The sequence below is a fragment of the Solanum lycopersicum genome, chromosome 5 (genome assembly GCF_036512215.1).
Source record: "Solanum lycopersicum chromosome 5, SLM_r2.1".
NCBI lineage: Eukaryota > Viridiplantae > Streptophyta > Magnoliopsida > Solanales > Solanaceae > Solanum > Solanum lycopersicum.
In genome coordinates, this window is record NC_090804.1 from 25846104 (window position 1) to 25871737 (window position 25634).

Here is a 25634-nt window from a genome sequence, read left to right on the forward strand (position 1 = left end):
ATGACTTTCTACGGGGCATGAATATCTTCCCGCGATGAATAACTTTTTCCGAGGCATGAGTATCTTCTCGTGATGCATAAATTTTTGCAACGCATGAATATGTTCTCGCGATGCATAAATATTGACTCGCGATGCATGATTTTCCACAATGCATGAATATTGACTCGCAATGCATGATCTTCCGCGATGCATGAATATTGACTCGCGATGCATGATCTTTAGCGATGCATAAATATTGACTCGTGATGCATGATCATCCGAGATGCATGACTTTATGCGTGGCATGAATATCTTCTCACAATACATAACTTTCTGCGAGGCATGATCTTTCACGATGCATGAGTATTAACTCGCGATGCATGGATATTGACTCTTGATGTAATCATTGGTACCAAATGAAGGTAGTGCTTCAATTAAGCAACAGTGATCTTCTGGGTGCCTTCTAAATAATAATATTGTCTCAAATGAAAATAACGGTAAAATAACTCTCCAGATAGTGTATCGTCCAGATAGAGAATAAAATAGAATGACCCCTCATGGGTAGTGTATTGTCTTGATTAATAGATGACCCTTCGGGTAATGTATCATCTTAAACAATAATATCAATAAAACTTTATTTTAAGTAAACACACTATCAGTTGGTTCCTCTTTGAATCTAGCTGGACGCTTCTTATAGCCTTCATGTTGCTGAGAAACGAAATAACATAACACTCCCAAGCCTTCGATATGTGCAATATAAAATAATTCCTGCATCTGCAAAAACATCACAGATTTTGGGGAAGAGCTTTCTACCCCCTTGACTTCCCATATTCGTCAATCGAAGAAATTTAATGAATTCTAAGCAATACCATAAATTTACATTCATAGAAAAATCGTTAGTTTCAAAATGGACTGATATGTGTCGATTCTTTAGTTGTTTACTCCTTTTCATGCTATCTCCAGTTGATCTTCTGATCTCCCAATTCTTGATAGATAAGATAATTTACTTTATGCCAAAACAAAGGAAACATAAAGGGAAAATCTTTAAGAAAAATAAATTTTCGAGAAGTAGTATTTTGAAAAGGGTGACTGTCAAGTGTCATGTCACGTCAGGCTTGGTCTGATTATTTGCTTGGGAGTATTCAAAGTTACTCTAGACTGGCGATATATACATGTTAAAATTTTGAGGCCATCCTCAAAATTTCTGTCCAAGTTAACTGTCTTGGCTTATCCTTGATTGTTGGTAAGCAAATCATTCGTCGAAGTTGTGAATTTGGAAATATTTTCGGTCTTGACTTGTTGAGAAAAAATCTTTTTCTTGACAATTTTTGAGTCCCTCTCAAAAATTCTGTCCCAGTTTCTATTGTAAAGAGAAATAGAAATCTTACGAAAAAGATGACCGAACCCTTGTGGCGCCGACATATCTCGTTGAGGCAGAAATCAGGTGAAACGTAGTTCCCCTTAAGGATAACAATAATAAGAAATTTTTTAAAGGAACCGACCGAGGTCGACATAGGTTGCCTATGTATCTCATCCTTGAGAATTCAGGTCGAACGTAGTTCAAATACGAAGAAATGTTAAAAGGGATAAACGAGGTGACCGAGGCAGACATAGGCCGCCTACGTATCTCATTCTTGAGAATTCAGGTCAGGCGTAGTTCATTACAAAGATGGATGAAATTTTAAACAAACCAAATACAAGCAAATAGAACGATTACAGGGAAATAATAGAAATACAAACCGAAGCTTCACATGTAATATCTCTTGAAAACATCTAAATTAATCGGTTTAGGCTATGCGGTGCCATCCATCTCCGACATGATCAAAGAATCTCCAAATAATACTTTGCGAACCATGTAAGGTCCTTGCCAATTTGGTGTGAGTTTTCCTGTGTACTCATCCTGATGAGGGATAATGTGCTTAAGTACTAGATGACCGATTTCAAAAATTATGGCTTTGACTCTCTTGTGGAAAGCACGAATCATTCTTTGTCGATAATGTTGACCATGACAAATGACAATCATTCTCTTTTCAACAATCAACGTTAAGTGATCGACGCGCTTGCTGACCCACTCAGCATTACTCAATCCTGCTTCTTGAATGATCCTTAGGGATGGTATCTCAACTTCAACAGGTATGACTGCTCTGTTCCATATACTAGCAAATATGGAGTGGCTCCAATCGACAATCTGGTAGTCGTTCGATAATACAACAGAGCATATGGCAACATCTCATGCCAACCTCGATGATTGTCAATCATTTTCCTCAAGATCTTCTTGATATTCTAATTGGCGGCCTCTACAACTCCGTTCATTTGAGGACGATAAGTAGTTGAGTTTCGCTGAGTAATCTTAAATTACTCACATATATCTCTCATCAACTGAATGTTGAGATTTGCACCATTATCAATAATAATGGATTCTGGCACTCCAAATCTGCATATCAAATTGTTGTTAACAAAATTAGCTACAACTTTTTCCGTCACCGACTTGTACGAAGCTGCTTCCACCCACTTGGTGAAATAGTCAATGGAAACCAAAAAATTTTTATGTCTATTAGAAGCGGTTGTCTCTATCGGACCGATTACGTCCATACCACAAACTACAAATGGCCAAGGCGGACTCATATCATTGAGTTCTTGAGGTGGCAGTTGCATCAAATCACTGTGCACTTGACATTTATGACATATCCGCACAAACTTGCAATAATCATTCTCCAGAGTCATCGAGAAATAATTGGCTCGCAGGATCTTCCTTGCAAAAGTGAGTCCACTCATATCTGCATTTCAAACTCCAGCATGTATATGTTCAATAAGCTTCGTAGCTTCAACAGCATCTGAGAAGGCCTAAATCTGGGGTCCTCCTATAAAGGTGTTCTCCACTCAAAAAGAAGTTGAGAGCCATACGACGTATCGACTTCTTCTGGTTGAACATAGCATCTTCAGAATAATTTTTGGACTCCAAATACCTTTTTATATCCAAATACCATGTCAAACCGTCTGGTTCCGCTTCGACGTATGAACAATGGACGGAATGTTCTTTCAGATCTAGGTCTAGAAGATTAATGTAATCAGTATCTGGATTCTTAATCATCGATGCGATGGTGGCAAGAGCATCGGCCAAATAATTCTTTATTCTGGGAGTGTGTATGAACACGATCTTGTGGAATCCCTTGCACAACTTTTCTACATGTTGCACGTACGGTGTAATTTTTGGATTCTTCACAGCCAATTCTCCTTGAACCTGATGAACTAATAGATCAGAATCTCCAATAACGAACAGCTCATGGACATTCATGTCAATGGCCATTTTCAAACCAAGAATACAAGCTTGATATTCAGCCATATTGTTCGTGCAATTAAAACGGAGCTTAGCCGCCATGGGATAGTGCTAAATCGATTATGACACTAAGACCACTTTGATACCTTTCCCTTGGTGATTCGCCGCTCCATCAAAGAATAGTCTCCACCTAGGATATGATTCAAAATATCTTCACCCACAAATGATACTTCTTCATCGTGAAAATAAGTCTTGAGCGGTTCATAATCTTCATCAACGGGATTTTCTGCTAGATGATCAGCCAAGGCCTGTGCCTTTATCGCCTTCTTAGTCACACACACAATGTCAAATTCACTCAATAGCATTTTCCACTTAGTTAACTTTCCTGTTGGCATCGACTTCTGGAAAATACACTTCAGCGGGTCCATTCTGGAAATGAGATGTGTAGTATAAGAAGACAAATAATGTCTGAACTTCTAGGCGAGCCAAGTCAAAGCACCACACATTTTCTTTAGAAGAGTATAAATAGATTCATACGGCATGAACTTCTTGCTTATATAATAGATATCCCTTTCCTTCTTTCCTGTCTCGTCGCGTTGACCAAGTACGGATCCGAATGCACTATTTGAGACGGATAAATACAACAACAATGGACTCCCTCCTCATGGAGGAACCAATAACAGTGGATTGGACAAATATTTCTTCATAGCATCGAAAGTAGTTTGACACTCTTCAGTCCACTTTATCGGGGCGTCTTTCTTCAACATCTTGAAGATAGGCTCACACACCACGGTTGATTGGGCTGTGAATGGACTAATGTAGTTCAACCTCCCTAAGAAACTCATCATCTCCTTCTTAGTCTTCGGAGGAGGTAACTCTTGAATTTCCTTAATCTTGGAAGGATCGAGCTCAATACCTCTTTTACTGACTAGAAATCCCTACAACTTTCCATCTAGCACTCCAGAAGCTATTTAGCGGGATTCAATTTAAAGTTATAACGCTGTAAATGGTTGAAAAACTTCTTCAAATACGTCAAGTTGTCCGAACTCTCGTAGGACTTGATTATGACGTCATCCACATACACCACGATCTCTTTATGAACCATATCATGAAGTATAATTGTCATAACCCTTATATAGGTAGTACCAGCATTTTTAGGCTAAATGGCATCACGATGTAATGATATACACCCTAAGGTATAGTAAAATTAGTCTTTTCTGCATCTTTCTCGTCTATCAGAATCTAATGATGACTTGCGTAACAATCCACAAATGAATGTATTTTATGCTTAGCACAATTATCGATCAAAATATGAATGTTTGACAATGGAAAATTATCCTTTAGGCTAGCTTTGTTGAGATTTCTGTAGTCGACACAAATTCTGATCTTCCCATCTTTTATGGCGACCGGAACAATATTGGCTAACCAAGTCGGGTATTGCATCACTTCCACCAATCGAGACTCAATATGCTTGGTGATCTCTTCTTTGAAGCTTGAATTCCGGGCCTTTTACTTTACCGGACTAAACCCTTATTAATCGGCAATTTATTAGACACAACATTGGTACTCAGCCCTAGCATGTCGTTGACTTCCTAGACGAACACATCAATGTACTCGGTGAGTAAGTGTATTAGATCCTTTCTATGAGATTAATTCAAATGAACAATGATTTTGACCTCTTTGACACATTCTTGGTCTCTCGGATTCACAGTTTCAGTTTTCTCCAAATTCGGCTTATGCTGACTTTCAAACTGTAGAAAATCTTCAACAACATATTCTGGTGCCTCATTTCCCTGTTCGTATTCATCATCCTCACCATCACCTTCCTCATTTTTGTTTGTTCATCTCGTGACATGACATGACATTGGCAGGTTTAAAATTAATATTACTTAAACTATACATAGACAATGTTTGAAAAGTAAAGTATAGAAGATTAATATATAAACAAATATCCAAATAAAAGAGGCTTTCATTCAAATTAGAAATAATGCAAACTTTTGCTACGACCCAGGTCCATTTTTCCTTCTCAAACATCACAGGGAATTTTAAAATTCAAGCAATTAAGAAAATGCAAAATGGTGGGTCTCGGGTCTCTTTCGGACCGCCACCGATCTAAATATGCATAAATGATTCCCTTCTACCAAGGATTTCGGGGAATTAAAATCAGCATAAGGTCCAAATCTGCAGCATCTCCCCAGGCTCTGCATCGCAAAATCCAGTCAGCTCGACCTTATCCTTAATGACAACATCAATCACTTCGAAAAGGCCGCAGATTTCTTCCCCAAGGTCGTCATGCCCAGTATACTCCTGGACTGGAAATGATTGATATACATGAGGGATTTTATTTTCCAATTCTTGATCATTCTTTTTCTTCGTATTCATATCATCATCTGTGGGGATGTACCCCAAACCATATCTATCTCCTTTGATGGGGACCAAAATAGGATCGATAATTCCTTGGAAATTTCTTTCCAATCTGAAACCTGGTTCAAAATCATTTTGCACCATCACTGTGTCTATCATCTGTACACACCAGACATGGGAGTCTGTGGGGCCAAGCTCTCACCGGTGGCATTTACCAGCTCCACCATATAGAAATATGTACCTCACCATACCTATCAATAATTGGCGCCTGTCTGCTGGAGTGACTCCCTTCTCCATGAATAACTAGCTCTTCGTCTTTCCAAACAAGTTTCATCATATGATGTAGAGTAGAAGGCACAAATCCAGTCATATGGATGAAAGGCCTTCCCAAAAGAAGGTTATTGCTCGTGTCGATATCCAAGACAAGAAACTATGCACTGAATTCTTACGGACCCATTTGGATGATCAGATTCACCGCTCCCAACGTATCTCTCAGAACCCCATCAAAGGCTCTCACATAGACTTGGTTTTGTTCCAGCTTTGCCAAGTCAAAACATAACTGCTTTAGTGTCGACAATGGGAAAATGTTCATACTGGATCCATTATCCACCAAGATGTGATTTATGACCTTCTCGCAGCATATGATAGTGATGTGCAACTCCTTGTTGTGTGACCTCCCCTCGAAAGGCAACTCGCCATTGCGAAAGCTAATCCCATGCCCTCGAATAACTTGATTGATCGTAGCGGCCACATTATCACTACTTGTGCTGACGGGCAGATATGTATCATTGAGAGCCTTCATCAATGCCTTTCTGTGCAACTGGGATCTCATCAACAGGGCCCATACAGAAATTTGGGCTGGAGTCTTCTCCAAATGGTTAACAATAGAATAATCCTTTGGCTGGATCTTTCTTAAAAATTTCTCCGTTTCGCCTTCGCTTATCAGCCTTTTAACCTTATCCTTCTTCTGTCCTCCAAGAGCCATCTCTTCGGGAGTATAACACCTCCCCGATCGAGTCATACCCTGAGCAGCCGCATTTTCAATCACAAATTTTGGCCTGACAAGAGTTTTTTATGGCACCAAGACAACAACCTTCGCAGGTGTCAGGATCACGAACTCTTCTTTCTCTTTGACGCTTAATGAGGTCACGACCTTGCTAATTCGTCATGAATTACTGGATTTATGATCTTAGTTACACACCACTCATCATCCGTCTCTATCATGTAGATATTGACACCTTCATGATTCGACAAACGGTTGGTGTTGACATTAGGCGTGGATGCTTGGAGAGAAACCACCTCCTGGTCGATCAGATCTTGAATCTTGTGCTTAAGGTTGATGCTGTCCTCGGTATTATGTCCGACACTATTGGAGTCATACACACACCTTTGATTGGTCCTGTAGAATTTTTAACTAGTATCCACCGTCTTGGGGCCCACAAGGTGGATATATCCGTTCACAGCCAGCCAATTGTACAACTTTTTTTTACTTTCAACGAGCGCAGTAAATTTCCTAGGAAGCTTCTTCATGAATCTGGGTCGACGAGGATCATAACTGCCTTGTTACGAAGGGGGTACCTTTAATAATTTCTTGTATTTAGATGGGGAGCTTGGCTTCTGGGATATGAATTTTTTTGGTAATTTGGTTATGGAGCTTGGTAGTTTGGGGAGGTATTTTGGTAGAGTGGATCTTGGACATGATAGACTAGAGGTGGTTCTCTGTCGCTCAACTGCACATTGGCACAGTTAGGAGCAACATTTTGGTAGTGGGGGGATGGAGTTTCGTAAAGGCAGTGCTCTGTCACTCGACTGCACATTGGCAAAGTTAATAGCAAAATTTTGGTAGTGGGGGGATGGAATTTGGTCAAGTGGAGGAGGATTTTAGACTTTGGAAATATTGAGTGGGGGATTTTTGGTAAGGGGAGGTAGTATTTTGATATTACTAGAGGATTCTTTGGATGACTAGCCTGTGTATAGAAATCGTTGTAAGAGTTATAGGAAGGTCGAGGACGACCTTGCGAGGACGATGATCTTCTGGGAGTCTTCTTCCCCACATAAGAGAAAACAACAATATCTTCTCTCTTTTACTTTAATAATCCCAATGATCTGGGCGATGCGGCAACGCGGGCTATTTTCCCTATTTTAAAACCATCTTCGATAGTCTCACAAATGTTGACTATCTCAGCAAATTTTGCTCCAATGAGCAACATGATTCTATCATAATATTCGGGCTCTTGCACCCACACAAACACTTCCACTATTTCTTTCTCAGACACAGGCGGCCTTACCCTAACTGCTTCATTTCTCCACCTGTAGGCGAACTCTCTATAACTTTCAGTGGATTTTTTGTGTTAAATTTTCCAAGGAGTATCGATCGGGAATGATTTCCACGTTGTAAGCAAACCGATCAATAAATTCCTTGGCAAAAGCATTCCAATCGGTCCACTGCTTGGTCTCGTGGGAGATGAACCATTCCCGAACCTCCCCGCATAGACTTCGGCTAAAGATCCACATCAATAAAGCTTCGTCTCTACCAACTCTAACAAGCTGGTCGCATTAGGACCTCTTATGGGACATAGGATTTCCTACTCCATCGAAAGAATCAAACTTAGGAATTTTGAACCCTTCTTGGAGGTCAAAATTTGGGTGGATGCATAAATCCTCATATTAAGACGAGCGACATCAGAAATGCTTTGGAACACTTTCATGGCTTTCCTGATCTCTTTTTTTATATTTACTTTTGCTTCTTCCTTTGCCCTCCATTCTGTTTCCTATTCCTCGTAGTGGTCCAGCTCATAACCATGCACGTTGCGCTCAGTCAGGACAGGAATCTGGAAAGTTGTTCCTTTAGGTAGGGGTGGAGCTAAGGAAGGGATTTGGGCATTCTGGGTGGTTTGGTAGTTTTGCGGATAAGTCTGAGGATTGGTATTTTGATTTAAGTGGTGGTGGGGTGTTTGGGGATTGAAAGTATTTTCGTTTGGGTATTGGATTTGGTTTTGCGGTGGTGGAGCGGATTGATATTGGGTATTTTTAGGATGGGGTGATATTTGGGCGTGGTTATTCTGAGGAGGAGGTGGAGTTTGGTAGGATGCGGAAGCATATTGGGGATTTTGGGTAGTCACGTCTATAATGGAAGGATTCTAAACAAGTGTAGATTGTTGATTCTGAGATGGCTCCATGTTTGAAGAAGGGAAGTAGATAGGAGGTCTCCCATCAGCAGCATTGACATTGAAACCTGGTGGAGGCAGATCCTGTCTCCTTTAAATCTCCACCCTCATTTCCACAATCTGTTGCATAATCAATTTGTTTTGGTCCGCTACGGTGGCTTGATCCACAACAACGTCAGTGAGACTTACTTCTTCATTGTTGTGTCCCATTACTATTTTTCCTTTGTATGAATCTTTTCTGGGAAAGGAATCTGTGGGACCTTAGGATCTGGTGAAATAGGGATGATTTTCCAGATTAATAGACACATTTCATAGTACCTGAGAAGGAAAACAACTCAAATGCAAATTTTTCAATTTAGAATAAGAATACGAAATGCATCATATATTAAAAAGAACTAATAAACACACAAGTCTGTTTGAGGATATCTTCGACCCACGAAGAAGGACGAAAACAAATTTTTAACAAGCAGGAGTTTTCTTGTTTTAGTTTGACACTATCTCAAAAAGGCTAGATCACATTGATCTAAGGTCTTCTTGTAGCTGCTGACGTCAGTTTATATAGTCTTCGTATCTCCTTGTATCATGAAAGGGGGAGAATGAAAATTTTTAAAGGTAGGAGTCGGTCCTTTGAAGACTGCCTACGTATCTCATAAAGAGAATTCAGGATCAACGTAGTTAGAGTACAAGATAAAATACTATTTTTCATTTATTCAGTTTGGACGGTTACATGGAAAACGAAAGATAACAACAAAGCTTTAAAGATAAAATGATGACTACATCTCAATCATTCTTCTTCTCTACGTCATCTCAACCACGGGGAACAAACTCGACTCGAATTTTCCCATGTTTATGAGGGCTTCTATGTCGTAGCAAAAACTGAGACATCTTGAGAGACTATGATCTACAACATCGTGGTAAGCACACGGTTTAAAGATTTCTCCTTAAAGGGATCGAGACATCTGTCATCATCATGATAGGGGCTAAGACCCCATTCCAAACAAAATCCATGTGGATATGCAACATTGATCCTCCGAACAGTTTAAAATAATGACAAACAAATTGATTTTACTCAATCGGCTCCGACTGGTTATACGTGAGAATTGTATTATTACCCCATGTGTGGGGGATGTTCCCAATGTTGATCTGGTGGTAGATTCTTGCCTTAAGTTGCATGCATTATTCTATCATATGCCCTCGCTAGTTCGGGTGGAAGGCACATACTTTTGAAGATTTTTCATGTCCTAAGCTGAAGCCACTGCCTCATGAGGTTTCCATCCAAGATGTTCTTGCAAAGCAGCGCAAGACATAACTTTCGCTCTAACAATGATGCGTCGTCTCGTAGGCTGGAAGAGCGATACACTTATATCCACCTCTCAGATTACCTAGAAATGGAGGCTTTTAGACGATTTCCTCATTAACGTCTTCCTCAGTATCTCCAGGGTGAGTGTCATCTGGACCACCACTAGCCTCTTGCTCGCGGATAGAGTATTTCTCACGTATTTTTTGAAGTTTGTCGGTCATGTTATGGTGGAATGTCTTGTTATTCTTCCTTAATGCAGACATTCTTTCCTTCATATTGATGAATTCTGCCATCTGTGTTGTCAGTTCCTCATCAAGCGATGCATTTCTGGCTAACAGACTTGCGGTGTTTGACTTTATCTCTGCTTCTCTCATTTCCCTTTCTTGAATCCTCAATCGAAGCATATCCAACTTCTTACTCAAATACTCTATCTCTCTACCTCAATGTTTTTCTTCTTCTTCATTTTTGACCCAGATCCTCATCCAGCGCCGAAGTTGCAGCTTTGTAGACTGACGTGGCTTCGACCCTAATTCCTTCTTCTTTGACCTCTTGAATTTCCCGCCTGATTTGTTCTATATTTCTCTGTAACTCCTCTCCTCTAAGTTCCACCTGGATACTCTTACCCTTTTCCATAACAGTGATCTTGCCTTTCCTAAAATAGTAAAGTAGTGATTTAGGACTTAGAGTATGAGATGTCTTTTTGGGGTTATTTCTCAAGACTCGGAAAATTTTGGTCAGACATCTTGTAGTAGTGACTTGTGTATATATTTCTGGAAAAATGTGGACAAGAGTGGGGGTACGATATCCTCACTCAAAGCAACATATAACATAAATAGTTAAACCACATATATCGCGTTCTAATCATGCATGTGATCCTTTTGTGCCAAGGGTAGGCCTGCGATATGAAGGATGTATTGCGTCCTTTGAAACAGATTGTTGCCTCTCCCAAAACAACTTTACAAGTAATCATAGCATTCGCTACATAGTTTTAATCAAATGGGGGTACATTTTCAGGGAAGGGGAATACATTGTGAATACAAACAAAAAATAATCCCGCGCAGAGGAATTAAAAGGTGGATGGTCCTGCTCCTCCTCTAGATTTCTCTACCTCTTTGCGGATGATGCACCTGATTGTTAACACATATGGCTCAGCGAACACAACTTTTGAAGATGGTGACACAATACATAGAATGTTGATCTGCTCATACAAGGTTTCATCTAGACGTATTAAACAGGCCCTTGCGTCGGTTAGCTCTTGTGACATTGCAGCTAAAGCCCTCTGACTTTCTAATTCTCTTGAATGGTACTCTTGCTCCCTTCGTTGAAATTCCTACTCATTTTTGCCCCATTCCTGCTGAAAATAATATGCGTAGATCTGAAGTCTTATATGTATGTCTTTGATTTCTCTACCCAGGCATGGTGTTGGGTTCACTACACCACGCAAATCATTCTGCAACAACGCATTGTATTCATCAACATACCCAACTTCATGTCTGTTTCAGCCATATCCCATTTCATGTTGACACGTCCAGCCCATTCTTAAAAGATAATCTTGGCAAAAGGTATTTTATCGCACTCGCTGTAATAGTCGATGAAGGAGCTTGTATCCCCTTGGACGGGTGTGATTTGCATTCTGTCGGTGCATCACCCTAGCTGGATTGTAGGATCGCAATCATCTGATGTCGAGAAGAACCAAAAATGGATGTTTGGACCCCTGCGCTGCTATCCTTTCGGACTTGATGTTCGGCAACATCCACTGTATTTCTCCTTCTGTTAGATCATAAAATACCCTTGCCTTTGCATCTCTAGTGATATAATTGGTAATATGTGGATGCTTAGATAGAATTCGTAATTATCAAGGGAACTCGCATTGCTCTGGTTTTCCAACTTTTGTGGTAGGGAGCCGTCCCTCTTGCACAGGTGATCTGTCATCCACCGTTGAAGTAGAATGTTGCAACCTTAGAAAAATGGGAACCCGTTCTTACACAATCTCAAAGATTGATAGATGACGGCCAAGATGATCGGCGCCAAACTGTGGTGCTTCTTTTCCTCCAATTCGTCACCAGTCCATCTAAAATTGGCTTGTACTACCATCATAACCCGGGTATTAATCCTTTTTCCTTCATCATGTGGGAATACCTTAGTTCTAAAAAGGGATGCAGAGAACTCAATTTTTTAAGTTTGCGTCCAAGTACTGTGATCATGGACTTCTTTTATAATTTTAAATAGTTTTTGTGCCCCCACCTTTCCAAGAATATCATTAGCGGTATGTCTTGAGCATCCAACCAGTCCGCATTTACAAGCAATAGAATGTTTTTCAACTTCTTACTAGTCGGTTTATCCGGTAGAAGGATACGATGATCTGAATATTTTTTTCTCTTATCACATGTTCCGATGGAGCCAAACAGTCCTTTGTTTGTTTAGAGTCAATATTATTTCGACGTCTCAAAAATGAAACAAAATCCATTCGTCATCCCAGAACCGCATAATTACCTCGATAAACGTGGGACAAACCTTGAAGTCCATTATCAAAGATAAATGGCCCAGGTGAATCTAGAATTCTCTCTTTTCACAAGCTTTGAGATTGTCTCACCATACGCAAAGAATGTCTGGTGTCTTGGTGACCATATTGAAACTGAGGAACTGACTCAACATCTACAAAAATATACAACTAGTTAGTTTCCACCCCAAGGGCACAACAAACAGTTAAACACGAAAACATCTTTCATATTCAACACACAAATATGATCCTCTTATCGAGTCATGGTCTCTTTGGACTCAAGGCGATCTTTCTAATGGTTCCAACACTCCTTGGGTGTTGGGTCATCTTAGGCCAATGCGCTACTTTTTGGGATTTGGTTTTGCTCTATCTTAATTTAACTAGAAGTAGGTTGTATTTATAGTGAAAAGGGTAACCTAAGCGGACTACTTGGGCCGGGACACTTAACAACTGTTGACTATCAAGTAGCCAACTACATTCGTCAGGTTGCCCCGAGAAAGATTTGCTTAACGAACGATTGCGAACTCGCATAATCGTCCTTTAAGTGGTAAATAAAAATAATCGTTGTTTAACGGAGTTGTGATATGCCATGAATGCAACAGTTGATATAATACGATAAAGAAACACATAGACAGTTATTTCACACAGCCAAACAATTTTAGTTTTAAGGTTTGAATCCTCCATATCCATAACAAAGTCGTCATTTCTCTTTTATCAACAATTTCGGAAAGATTATATTTTTTGTGAGTTTTCAGGATTTTTTAGAGTTGCCACTTAATTCTAAAGGGAAGATTAATAAAAATATTCTTTCAATTTGACTAAACAGGAAATCGAGTTGAAAGATTTTGTAGGAGGTTCGGTGATTCATATTAATGCCTTGGAAAGGTTTAAAAGAACCTAAAACGTCAGCTTACTTGTGCTTATATGACAACTAACTTGATTTCGCTAAAATGTTAAACTTATTTTTTAGATTTAAAAATTACATAGTATTCGTTAAAAAGTAAAATACTAGCCTATATTTTAAGTAACTTATTTTAACTCAAAAATATATTATAGTCATTTTAAGTCTTTTACGGTTGATCGATTTAATTGAAACGGTTAGAACATAGTGACCCATTGCGAGGATTGGCGAGTTCCTAACATTAAAACTAACGGCAATAAATCAAAATAAATAAGCGATAAGTAAAAGAGAAGGGAAAGAGAGGGTTGGGTCCAAATCCGATTTCTGTCCGCCTGGACCGGTATTTGGACTCACTTTCTTTTGGGTTTATAATCCATTTTTATTTTGGGGTTTTTAATCCATCTCCATTTATGCCTGTTCTATACTAGCAAAATAATAATAAGTAAATTTACAAGGATTAGGTTTTAAAACAACAAAATAATAAAAATAATTTGGGTCATTTAATCCAACTTCTTCGACTTTCTTCAATTCATTAAACTTCGGGACCTGTCCGTTAATTTATTTTTATTTTTTTGTGTGGGATGACCAACTCAAAGAACAGATATTTGAGCCTTCGTGGCTCAAATAAAGGATGCAAAGGAGGAGGCGGAGTCCCAATGGACTCGTAAGGAATTCACGCAACAAAAAAAAGAGTAAGCATACAGAAAAATGACAAATAGGGCATGATTTAAGTGAAAACACAGATCCATTCAAACCAAACCAACAAAAACAATGAATTAAAAGTGAGAAAAAAAATCAAATAAAATAAAAATAAAAGAAATAACAAACTCCACTAATGCCTCTAAAATCAGTAAATGACCCCTTTAGAGAAAGCAAAACCAAATTGACTAAGGGGATGACAAAGAATCATAAGTCGAACGGTGCTACTGTGCTTAATAGAAAAAACAAGTATACAAAACTTGTGGGACTCGAAATTGAGGGTCAAAGATGCATAATAAATAAATAAAGAAATAATCATAATAATAAACAAATAAAAAGAAACATACAACATAACAACCGAACATTGCACCCCGATTATATGAAAAATAGTTCCGCCAATGGGGCCTAATGAAACTAATCTATTGTGATAAATAGGCACATGGACATAGGGGGAAGCAGTGTAAGTTAAGACGAAAAGAGTATATGATTCAAACTATCATGCTAAGCACTAACACAAACCAACATGAATGAACAAAATACCCAGATAGAGTAAATACTGTTGAAAATTAATACCAAGGATTAGAGAAAAACTTTGTTGAGAATTTAAGCTAACATTGGTCAAAGAAACGTCTACAGTAATCTAAGATTTAAACATGGTATTACTACTTAAGTTTGAACTAACTATATCGTCAAGATATATACAAAAATACTCTTAAACATAGCGATTTATCACTTCTTAAAACTAAATTAAAGTCAAAATATATTACAAAAAAGAGAGGGTAAAACACGTTATACTAAACAAACTATTGAAACACATTGAAAGTGAAAACGCAATAAACAAAAATTTGTATTCGATAGTATTTGATTTTTTTTTAATTTTTTACATAGAGAAGCGTTCAATGAAAATAACACTTTTAGCGAGACGTAAAGGTTGCCCATCGGCGGAAACAAATAAAAAAAACATACGGGCATATAGACAAAACCAAAACATGGGTCTTAATTTGATAATGGATATCTATTAAAACAAGAAGAGATCGAACACTTTGGTACTAGTCTATGTGTTACTGGTATGGATGACAAATAATGGATACAAGTGATATACCGTGGTTTCACGGTATAATTAATACTTTTTCCTTAAGTTTAGTGTGTCCGAAAGCCTTTTTTGTGCTAATTTTGATATAAGTTTCTCTTTGTTTTGCAGGAAATCTGTCCAAAGCTGAATGCGAAGATTTTGAGCGAAAAATGCAAAAGAGACCACCTACGGAGCTTATGACGGTCCGTCGTGCCTGTGACGGTCCGTAGGTGGCAGCGTAGAGAAGCTGCTGAAGGAAGATGGGGAAGTCTGACCAAGTGTGGGATTACGAAGCTTGTGACGGTCCGTCATGGCTATGACGGTCCGTCCTGCAGGTTTGTCATGAAGATCCGAGAAGTGATCCCAGTACCCAGATTCCAAGAGTTGAAGTATTTTGAAACGAGACCCTCGACGAACCGTTGAGCCTATGACGGTCCATCACACTTTCCGTCGAGGAGAATGAAGAAAGCAGCAGAAGAAATTACACCAAGTATGGGACGACGGAGTCCACGACGGTCCGTCATGACCACGACGGTCCGTCGCGTGGTCCGTCGACCCAGCCGCGTTTTGGCAGATTTCCTATAATTAGAATCCTTGTTTGATTAGGTTTTTAGTTTTTTATAAATAGTTCGAAAAACCTCATTTTTGAGGTTAGACTCTGTGAGATAAAACATCATATTATTAGACTTTGTGTTTTGAGTGTTTGATTTTTAGAGATTCTTACAAGTGATTTTTGGTGATTAATCAAGCAAATTTTCGGACTTTATTCTTTCTCATTGAAGTAAGTACATGAATTCTTGTTTACCATATTTGAATATTGTGTTTATGGCTATGAGGAACTAAACTCCATAACTAGGGTTGTGGGAACCATAGGCAAATAATGAGATAAACCCTAGCTAAAATAACAATTCTAGAATAGTGTCTTGCATGTATTAATAATTCTTTCGCTTAGAAGTCTTTTTAACGGATGATCAATGTTAGAACTCGCCTTAATGCTACTTGCCGGACCAAGGAGGTAGATAATAGGAATAGAATTATTAACATAGATTTAGTGTATACTATCTAATAGGCTAGTATTGATTGGTACGAGGTAATAACTTAGTCAAATATCGAATACGATGCTTAATATGACGTAAAGATAAGGGTTGGGAAAGCAACACACGCAGCCGGACCAAGGTGCGGAGTGAGATTTTCTAGATGCCAGACCAAGGATTTAGAAATACATAACTTATCACTTTACATGCAAGATACTAGGAAAGAATTGTTATAGTTAGAATTATCAAGTTATGAACCTGTGAGGAACACGTAAACCCTAGTTACTTTAATTAATTGATTAAACCCCAACATTAAAAGCTGTCAAGTGTCTCTTTCAAGTTCGATAGTTATTTTTACTCATTAGAAAATACAAACCCCCCTTTTTATGCTTTTACTTTCTAAGGAAGTCATCAACCGAACAATAGTAATAACAAGTTGAAGTTAAGTCTAGACTATTTTCCTCGTGGGAACGATCCCAACCTCACTAGTTGGGTTATTTACTTGACGCGACCGCTTTACTTCTCATTTGAGAAGTAAATTTGAGCGTATCAAATTTTGCGCCGTTGCTAGGGAATTTAGATTTTAGATTAACTTGAACTTATTACTAAAGTTTAGTTGATATTTTCTTGATTTTACTTTGTTTTATTGTTTTTGATTTCCTTTCAGAACTATCCTCCTTGTATGCCAAATACACGGAGAGGAAGAGAACCCTTGTTTCCCTACGATCACGAGCTAGAGCGTACACTGCGCAATATGAATCGAAACATTGGAATAAATGATGAGGATCCAAACCAGAATATCCCAAATCCAGTGGATGTTCATTGTCAGATGTTACCCACGCTCCGGGTGAACATCAACACAGGGGACAAAATCCCGTTCCACGGCCCCAACCATACTACAGAGGGTATGATAACATCGCAGACTCGGATGGGCCACTTGTCTTGCCGCCTCTACCCACAGGCCACACTTTTGTGGTGACTAGTAGCCTGATGCAAATGCTCACTGCCAGAGGTTTGTTTTCAGGGCTACCTTCTGAGGATCCACATGCCCATATAGCTAAGGTAAGGGCAGTGTGTAAAAGTTGTGTGGGGAGGCCTGATTTGGATCTAGATGTAATAGGTCTCAGAGTGTTTCCTCTCTCACTGACGGGAGAGGCTGCTATGTGGTTTACTGAGATCCCATACAACTCCATTTTCACTTGGAACCAACTACAGGATGTCTTCTTAGCACGCTACTATCCGGTCTCCAAGAAATTAAACCACAAAGACAGGGTGAATAACTTTGTGGCACTACCAGGAGAGTCATTTAGTAGTTCTTGGGATAGATTCACCTCATTCTTGAGAAGTGTTCCAAATCACCGTATTGATGATGAGCCACTGAAGGAATACTTCTATCGGGGACAGGATTATACCAATAAAGCGGTGTTGGACACTATAGCAGGTGGATCTTATGGAGAATGACCTTATGCTGAGATCGCTGAGAAATTAGAGAAAATCTCCCGTAACAACAAAGCTTGGAGTACTAGGAAGTCCGATACAGGGGAAACACCTTCGCAGTGCAGTCCACTCACAACCCAGCTACAGATGATATTCGTGAAGAAATGGCTCAGATGAGAACTGAGCTTGGGTTGGTACTAAAACATGTCACTGGGGGTGCAGAAAAGATAAATGGAGTCAATTACTTGGCTAAACCACCACCTCCAATCGATGAGTGTTATTATACGGAGGACACCTATGCAGTAAATGAGCAGATGGGGGGCTTCCGACCAAGCGCCCAAGGCGCAAATTAGGATAGTTGGCACCAAGGTCAAGGGAACCAAGGTCGGAACTATGGTAATTACAACCGTGAGGGTCATTATGTCCGAGATGTTAACCGCGACAACAACTTCAACAGGGGTAACTACGGTAACAGAAATGATAGGAATGGGCCCTATGTCCCTCCCCAAAATCGTGAAGTTACTCCTAGGGATGGTGGAGATAGTATGGCACGAGTAGAGGATATGTTGCACAAAATGATGACCAGATTCGATGCTAGTGATGAGCACATCAAAGAGTTAAGGGGTGACTTAGCTAGTATTGGGCAAAAAGTTGATACACATGCAATTTCAATTAAGCAGATCGAGTTGCAAATGGCCCAATTATCTGCGACAGTGAACACACGGCAACCGGGCACTCTTCCTAGCAACACTGTCCAAAATCCAAAGAATGATGCACACTGTATGGCAATCACTACTCGGGGTGGTAAGCAAACCATTGACCCACCTATGCCATTTGCTGAGGAAAATGTGAGAAAGAATAATAATAATATGGAGACGGTAGTGGTGAAGCAGAGGAAAGTAATGGAAAAGAGGCAGAATTACCTTAGACGGTAATCCCCATGCCTAGGCCACCACCACCTTTCCCTTAGAGATTAGTGAAAAAGACCGAGGATGGTAAATACCGGCGCTTCATAACAATGTTAAAGCATCTTTCTATCAATGTCCCTTTGGTAGAAGCTCTAGAACAAATGCCCAGTTATGCCAAATTCATGAAAGACCTGGTCACCAAGAAAAGATCAGTTACTTTTGAGGATGATGACAGATTACAGCATTGTAGTGCTATTGCTACAAGATCTCTAGTACAAAAGAAAGAAGATCCGGGTGCATTCACTATACCTTGTACAGTTGGGTCATTACATTTTGCGAAAGCATTATGTGATCTGGGGGCAAGCATAAATCTCATGCCCCTCTCAATTTACAAGAAGCTGGATTTGGGGGATCCAAAACCCACTGCGATGCGGCTACTAATGGCTGATCGGACAGTGAAACGACCTATAGGGATACTCCATGATGTGCTAGTAAAAGTGGAGTCATTCATCTTTCCGGATGATTTTGTTATTCTTGATTGCGAGGTCATTTTTGAAGTGCCTATCATTCTTGGGAGGCCATTCCTTGCTACAGGTAGATCCTTAGTTGATATCGAGAAGGGACAGATGACATTTCGAATGAATAATGAAGAAGCGACCTTCAACATTTGAAAGACCATGAGGCAGAGTGGTGAGCTCCAATCAGTATCTGCCATATCCCACAAAGAAAAGATGAAGAAGGGGAATGAACAAAAAACTGCAAAACAAGAGTTTATGGTTGGAGACTTGGTGTTTGTAGACAGTTCTGGGTAACCTTGTCTTCCGGGCAAGTTCAAATCCAAATGGGCTGGCCCTTACTTGATTACCCAAGTATTACCTCATGGAGCAGTTGAGTTAATAGCCAAGGAGGGAGTGCGGTTTAAGAGGGATAGAGATAGAATAAAACTCTACTTTGGGCATAACGCATCGGGGAACGAAGCGATAGAGACACACCATCTTGATGAAGTCTGAGTAGTCAAGGATCCCCAGTCGTGCCGCGACATTAAATCAGGCGCTTGTTGGAAGACAACCCAATACTTATCGTCTTTTTAATAATGGTAGCATTTTTTTCTATTAATGGGTTTTAAATTTGCAGGCACATCACCAGGAAATTCTGCAGAAAACTACTCCGCAGTAGCCACTGACGGATACAACTACGGACCGTTGTGCATGAAACGGACCATCGTATGCATCCGTCACACCAGGTACGTATTTCTGCCATTTTGAATATTAGGGCACACACGACGGAACCTACGACGGTTCGTCACAAATGTGACGGACCATCATCGGGGAACCGTCGCGTGATTAATGAATTCTACCCGACCCGAACCGGCTGGACCCTTTTCAAAATCTGACCTTTTATACACCCCCCCCTCCATATTCCACCCCATTACTTACTTATTCCCCTCATCTCCCCTCTCTTTTAAACTTCCACACTTCCCTTCACTGATCATTGCTCCCAAAATCCTCCTAAGCCTTATACTTATCATCCACTAGTCGGTGCTGCTGCTGTAGGTGTCTACCTTGCCAGAATCATTCTCCGTTTGTTTTCTTCTCCATTTCCAAGGTATGTGTCTCTACATTTATACTTATTTATCTTGCATTTTGGTTTTGTAGTTAGTGTTAGCTTAGTTCTTAGTCGTATACTGTTTTCTCTATATGATTATGTCTAAACCTAGGCTCAAAATGTTCGTATGTGCCATGTTGATAACCCTAGGCATAGGTAATTTTGCTTTGGTAGTTTCCTAGGTCGTTGGGATAGACACATATAGGTCCACAACACTACAAGACCATGTGGGTTCATCGGGTATGCGTAGGGTACCCCAGTTCTAACACTGCTACTCAGAACGAGACCCCGATGACGGACCGTCACACACACAACGGACCGTTGTAGGGTCCGTTGAACAAGCCCTAGCACCCCTGCCCAACGACGCCTGTGATAGATCGTTGTCTTCACGACGGTCCGTCCTGCACAACCATTCTGGTTGTCAGAGACCCTGTTTCTAAGGGTCTCTCAAAATTTTCTAAGTGTCCTACGACGGATCGTCATACCCACGACGGTCCGTCCTGCACGACCGTCATGATGGTCAGAGACCCCTCTGATAAGGGTCTCCCAACATTTTCTAAGTGTCCTACGATGGACTCTTACGATGGACCGTCGTACCGACGACGGTCCGTCCTGCACAATCGGCATAATGGTCAGAGACCCCTCTGATAAGGTTCTTCCAAAATTTTCTAAGTATCCTACGACGGACTCTTACGACGGACCATTGTACCAACGACGGTCCGTCCTGCTTGACCATCATGATGGTCAGAGACCCCTCCTTCAGGGTTCTTTCTATATACATTGACTAACTACAACACGACGGACCTCATGACGGTCCGTCATATCCACGACGAGCCGTCACCAGGCCCGTCGTGTTATACAGTTTCAATATCACTAACACACTATGTTCAATGTTTTATGCCATATGGGCTTGCCTGTCTTGTTTGACATTACTCGTACTAGTAGTGATCCTTTGCAGGTACTTGTCTACAATGGCACCCAAGCAAGACCGAGCCTACGCACGCGGGCGATCCAAGTCTGTTGCCCCCTCTGCACTCTTAATCATCGGCTCTGATGATGAGCGAGACCCTGAATATGTGACCCCAGGCACTTCCGCACCTTACCGTGCAGCACGTGCCCCAGAGCCACACCCAAGACGGTGGCGTCCGGCGTAGTCACTGCCTTCCAGTCTAATGAGGAGCGCACACTGACCGGCACACCCTCTGGGTCCACCACAAATAAGGAAGGAGCGTCTGGCTCCTTATGAGTATCCTGGTCCGAGGAAGCTTCAGGCTCTGCTGAGGTTCCCGCACCCGCCACTGCTGCAGCGTCGGCCTCGTCTGATGAGGCTGACAGTTCAGACTCTACATCCGGCGCACCAGCCCAGGTCCCCACCCCAGCCTCTGACCAGCCAAGTCGGTGGTGCGTCGAAGGCCAGTTTCAAGTTTACTCCAACGCTAAATTCCTGACTGATAAAGGAGTAATGACTCGGACACTCACCTTGGAGCGGCGGGTACTTACAGGGAGTCTCCCATCGACGCCGGAGATCCACAACCTATTCACCAGGCGTCGCTTAGAGTGGACAGCCCGTCCGTTGGGACGATACAGCGAGAAAGTGGTCTGAGAGTTCTACGCATCCTACGTAGCGACTCTCCAACCACAGACCGATAGGCGAGCTGCTCCCGCTAAACATGCCCCACTGGAGCAGGTTCGAGTCCGGGGCATGCAGGTTGACATTTCCCTGCCAGCTATCCGCCGGTTCCTATACGGCGAGAGTGCAGATGCTACGCGGACTCCCCACACTGCCGAGTTTGACTACCGCTGGTAGATAGTGAACGATCGACAGTTCTTGCGCGAGCAGGCACTGAGAGAGGTGGATGGCCCTGCACCTATCAATCGACGGAGAGGGTGCAGATTGGGTCACTGAGCCGAAGGGGGCCCATCAAGAAGGCCAACCTCACGTTCGTCGCGAAGTTCTTGTGGCTGCTCGTCCGTCACTACCTTTCCCCCACAGCTGCTGATAACATCGTCACTTGGGATCGAGCAGTGTTGATAGCGGCGATGATAGCCGGATTCGAGGTCGACTTCGCATGGCTTCTCCAGGCAGTCATGCACGAGAGGGCATTCAAGGTCACTACTACGTACCCCTTCCCGTGTATGATTTTTGCCCTTTGCAGGACCGCAGGTGTGCCCATATGGCACGTAGATCAGATGAAGACCCCGCAGGGCACCGTTGACGTCGGCCTCATCAGAGACGAGGCCAATGAGTTGGCCCCACGTCGAGGGCCCCGTCCAGAGCTGCCACCACTTGCTGATGATCTTGCGGATACGGTAGCCCAGGCCCGCACCACAATACAGGCGTCCACTGACACTACCCCGGTCGAGTCTATCCGGGGTAGTAGCCCAGCCCCGAGCTCCTCTCGCACAGCCCCTCCACCGTTACTTGCCCAGCTTGCTAGGGTCCAAAAACTGGAGGCACAAATGGCCACCCTTCTGCATCATATCCAGCTGTGGATGCAGAAGTCTATTACTGAGTCTAAAGCGCGTATGGAGAGGAAGATGCAGCGGAAGATTGCTGAGGTTCACCAGCGCCTCGATGCATTTGAGTTTAGAGTTTTAGCCCGCCCAGCCCCTCTAGTAGATGTGTCGACTCTTCAGGCTGCAGTCGACAGTCTTCGTGCAGACATCGACATGATCCTAGAGGCGAGAGTGCCGGAGCCTGTCGAGCCTGTTGAGGACACTGTATTGGCGGCCCTGTTTGCTACTTCAGAACTTCTCCCACCTTTCCCTCGAGAGAGTGCCAAGAGGCGTAGGGGTCGATCTGAGGATGAGGCGCGAGCAAGGAAGAAGGAGCACCGAAAGATGGAGGCCGCGAGGAGAGCCTCACTTGCTGAGGCAGAGGCACACCAAATCAGAGCATCGCAGATAGCGGCTGGGGCGTCTAGCTCCCGCACTCTAGAGACAGCAGGAGGCACTACTGATGGTGCGGTTGTTGCTGAGGACATCACTGAGGGTGTCCAAATTGCTGAGGACACCACTGAGGGTGTCCAGATTGCAGAGGATGTGGGTTCTGGGAAACCGGACCCACCAGCTTGCGGATCGACGGTGCTATGCGCCACAGGTTTGCTTCACCTACCCCTCTAATCTTTAGATTTTTTTATGCATTGAGGACAATTGCATGTTTTTTTTGTTGGGGGTGGGGTAAATGGAAAGTGAGTGTTAGGGTGAATTCTGAGTAGCCCAACTCACTATCCTCTTTTGGGGTTTTCTTGCCTGTGTTCTTTTTCCCAAAAGACTGATTACTTTTTCTGTTGAACCGGCATGTTATGTCTTTTGTACATAGTTTAACTCTGAAGCATGATTACTAAAATGATATCCCGATAAAACTGGAAAAATGTTGCATGACCAGGCGTAGTAACTGATAATTGTGTGGCTCTAAACATGAAATAAAGTTACACCATTGCATTACCCTAAATCTTCAAGTCAAACTAGGTGTCTGATAATCTGGTATAGTGATCAGATGTCAAGTGAGTGTGAGGAAAGTTGAATAGTCCACTATTGTTACTGAGCTAGAACTTGCCTGGTTAGTCCTGCTAAAAGTAAGTTGTAACAGACATATAGGAAAGGATCGTAGGCCCTTATTCAATATAGCCCATTTCTAGCCTAAATAAAAGAAACGAAATGAAAGTTATCCTTCTTTGATCCAAATAATTTGAGCTTAAAATTAGACCTTTCTTTTTCACCCCAACTGATCTTTTCTAGGAACAATATGTTGGCCCTGGTTCCTCCTTAGACATGTGCACCTCAGCTTATGCCAAAAGCATAAGTTGAGGGTGTCTAATGCATAAACAACCTTCGTTATGGCCCTGACCCGACTTTGGGTATTGTGTACCTTGACTCATGGCAAAGCCATGAGTTGAGGGTGGCTGTTTTGAGGAATGCTCTGGAAAGTGAGGTTGAAAGAACAAAGAGAGAGAAAGAACAAAAGTAAAGTGACTCAAGAACTCGTTGAAAGAAAAGGAAATAAAAAGAGAAATATTCAAGAATTACAAACCAGAAAAGAAAAGAGTTACTTACACAAATGAAGAAAGAAGGGAAACAGCAAGGTGAAAGAATAGGAGAAACTGGGCGAGATAAAGTAATAGAAAGTGGAAGGTTTAGCCAATATGTCAAGGAGGGCAAAAAGTCACTGAAGTATACCTAAATATACCCTACCTGACTCTGAGCCAACTTTACAAGCTAAAAAAGTCCTATCGTGATCCTAAGGGTTGTATAGCCAACTTAAGGCAGTGAAAAATAAGGGCAAGCTTATGGCAATAGGTATGAATGAGTGTGACTTTGTTCTGAGAGCGAGTGTTGAAATGTAATCCTTATACTCAAACTGAAATCATTGTGTGAAAAATGAGGATTTTTTTCTAAAGTGAGGACACTAGTTGCTATACCGGAATTGTTAGCACCTCGGTGAGAAATTGAAGAGGATAGGTGGTAGTGCATGGTGAGTCTGTGTCATGTTTGAACTCCACAAAATTCAAGCCTAATACTGATAGCATGCATAGATTTGATGAGATTAATCGGGATTGATAGCCAAATGATTGCAAAGGATAAAACATGAATACTATTGTACAAAGATTGTGTAGTGAGTCATAGTGCGTCGCTTGAGGACAAACAACGAATTTAAGTTGAGGGTGTTGATATACCGTGGTTTCACGGTATAATTAATACTTTTTCCTTAAGTTTAGTGTGTCCGAAAGCCTTTTTTGTGCTAATTTTGATATAAGTTTCTCTTTGTTTTGCAGGAAATCTGTCCAAAGCTGAATGCGGAGATTTTGAGCGAAAAATACAAAAGAGACCACCTACGGAGCTTATGACGGTCCATCGTGCCTGTGACGGTCCGTATGTGGCAGCGTAGAGAAGCTGCTGAAGGAAGATGGGGAAGTCTGACCAAGTGTGGGATTACGAAGCTTGTGACGGTCCGTCATGGCTATGACGGTCCGTCCTGCAGGTTCGTCGTGAAGATCAGAGAAGTGATCCCAGTACCCAGATTCCAAGAGTTAAAGTATTTTGAAACGAGACCCTCGACGGACCGTTGTGCCTATGACGGTCCGTCACACTTGCCGTCGAGGGGAATGAAGAAAGCAGCAGAAGAAATTACACCAAGTATGGGACGACGGAGTCCACGACGGTCCGTCATGACCACGACGGTCCGTCGCGTGGTCTGTCGACCCAGCCGCGTTTTGGCAGATTTCCTGTAATTAGAATCCTTGTTTAATTAGGTTTTATTTTTTTTATAAATAGTTCGAAAAACCTCATTTTTGAGGTTAGACTCTGTGAGATAAAAAATCATATTATTAGACTTTGTGTTTTGAGTGTTTGATTTTTAGAGATTCTTACAAGTGATTTTTGGTGATTAAT

The 25634-nt window shown here is 41.5% G+C and overlaps 2 protein-coding genes across 2 annotated transcripts; both read right to left on the bottom strand.

Moving 5' to 3' along the window:
• Positions 1 to 1771: 1771 nt before the first annotated feature.
• LOC101251288 (uncharacterized) lies at positions 1772 to 2754 on the bottom strand. The gene is made up of 2 exons (XM_004239507.2): positions 2343 to 2754; positions 1772 to 2208 (listed from the first exon to the last, which is right to left on the bottom strand). The coding sequence occupies exons 1-2, from the start codon at positions 2752 to 2754 to the stop codon at positions 1772 to 1774; spliced, it is 849 nt and encodes a 282-aa protein (XP_004239555.2).
• A 49-nt stretch (positions 2755 to 2803) lies between these two features.
• Positions 2804 to 3358, bottom strand: LOC101251584 (uncharacterized). The gene has a single exon (XM_004239508.2). The coding sequence runs from the start codon at positions 3356 to 3358 to the stop codon at positions 2804 to 2806; it is 555 nt and encodes a 184-aa protein (XP_004239556.2).
• Positions 3359 to 25634: the final 22276 nt, after the last annotated feature.

What these genes read in the sequence shown, in the direction of transcription:
- LOC101251288 (XM_004239507.2), bottom strand. Translation starts at nt 2,754, where the DNA reads ATGAGTGGACTCACTTTTGCAAGGAAGATCCTGCGAGCCAATTATTTC. An exon ending in TCAGTTGATGAGAGATATAT is followed by an intron (nt 2,209 to 2,342) that starts GTGAGTAATTTA and finishes GGTTGGCATGAG; the next exon opens with ATGTTGCCATATGCTCTGTT.
- LOC101251584 (XM_004239508.2), bottom strand. Translation starts at nt 3,358, where the DNA reads ATGGCGGCTAAGCTCCGTTTTAATTGCACGAACAATATGGCTGAATAT.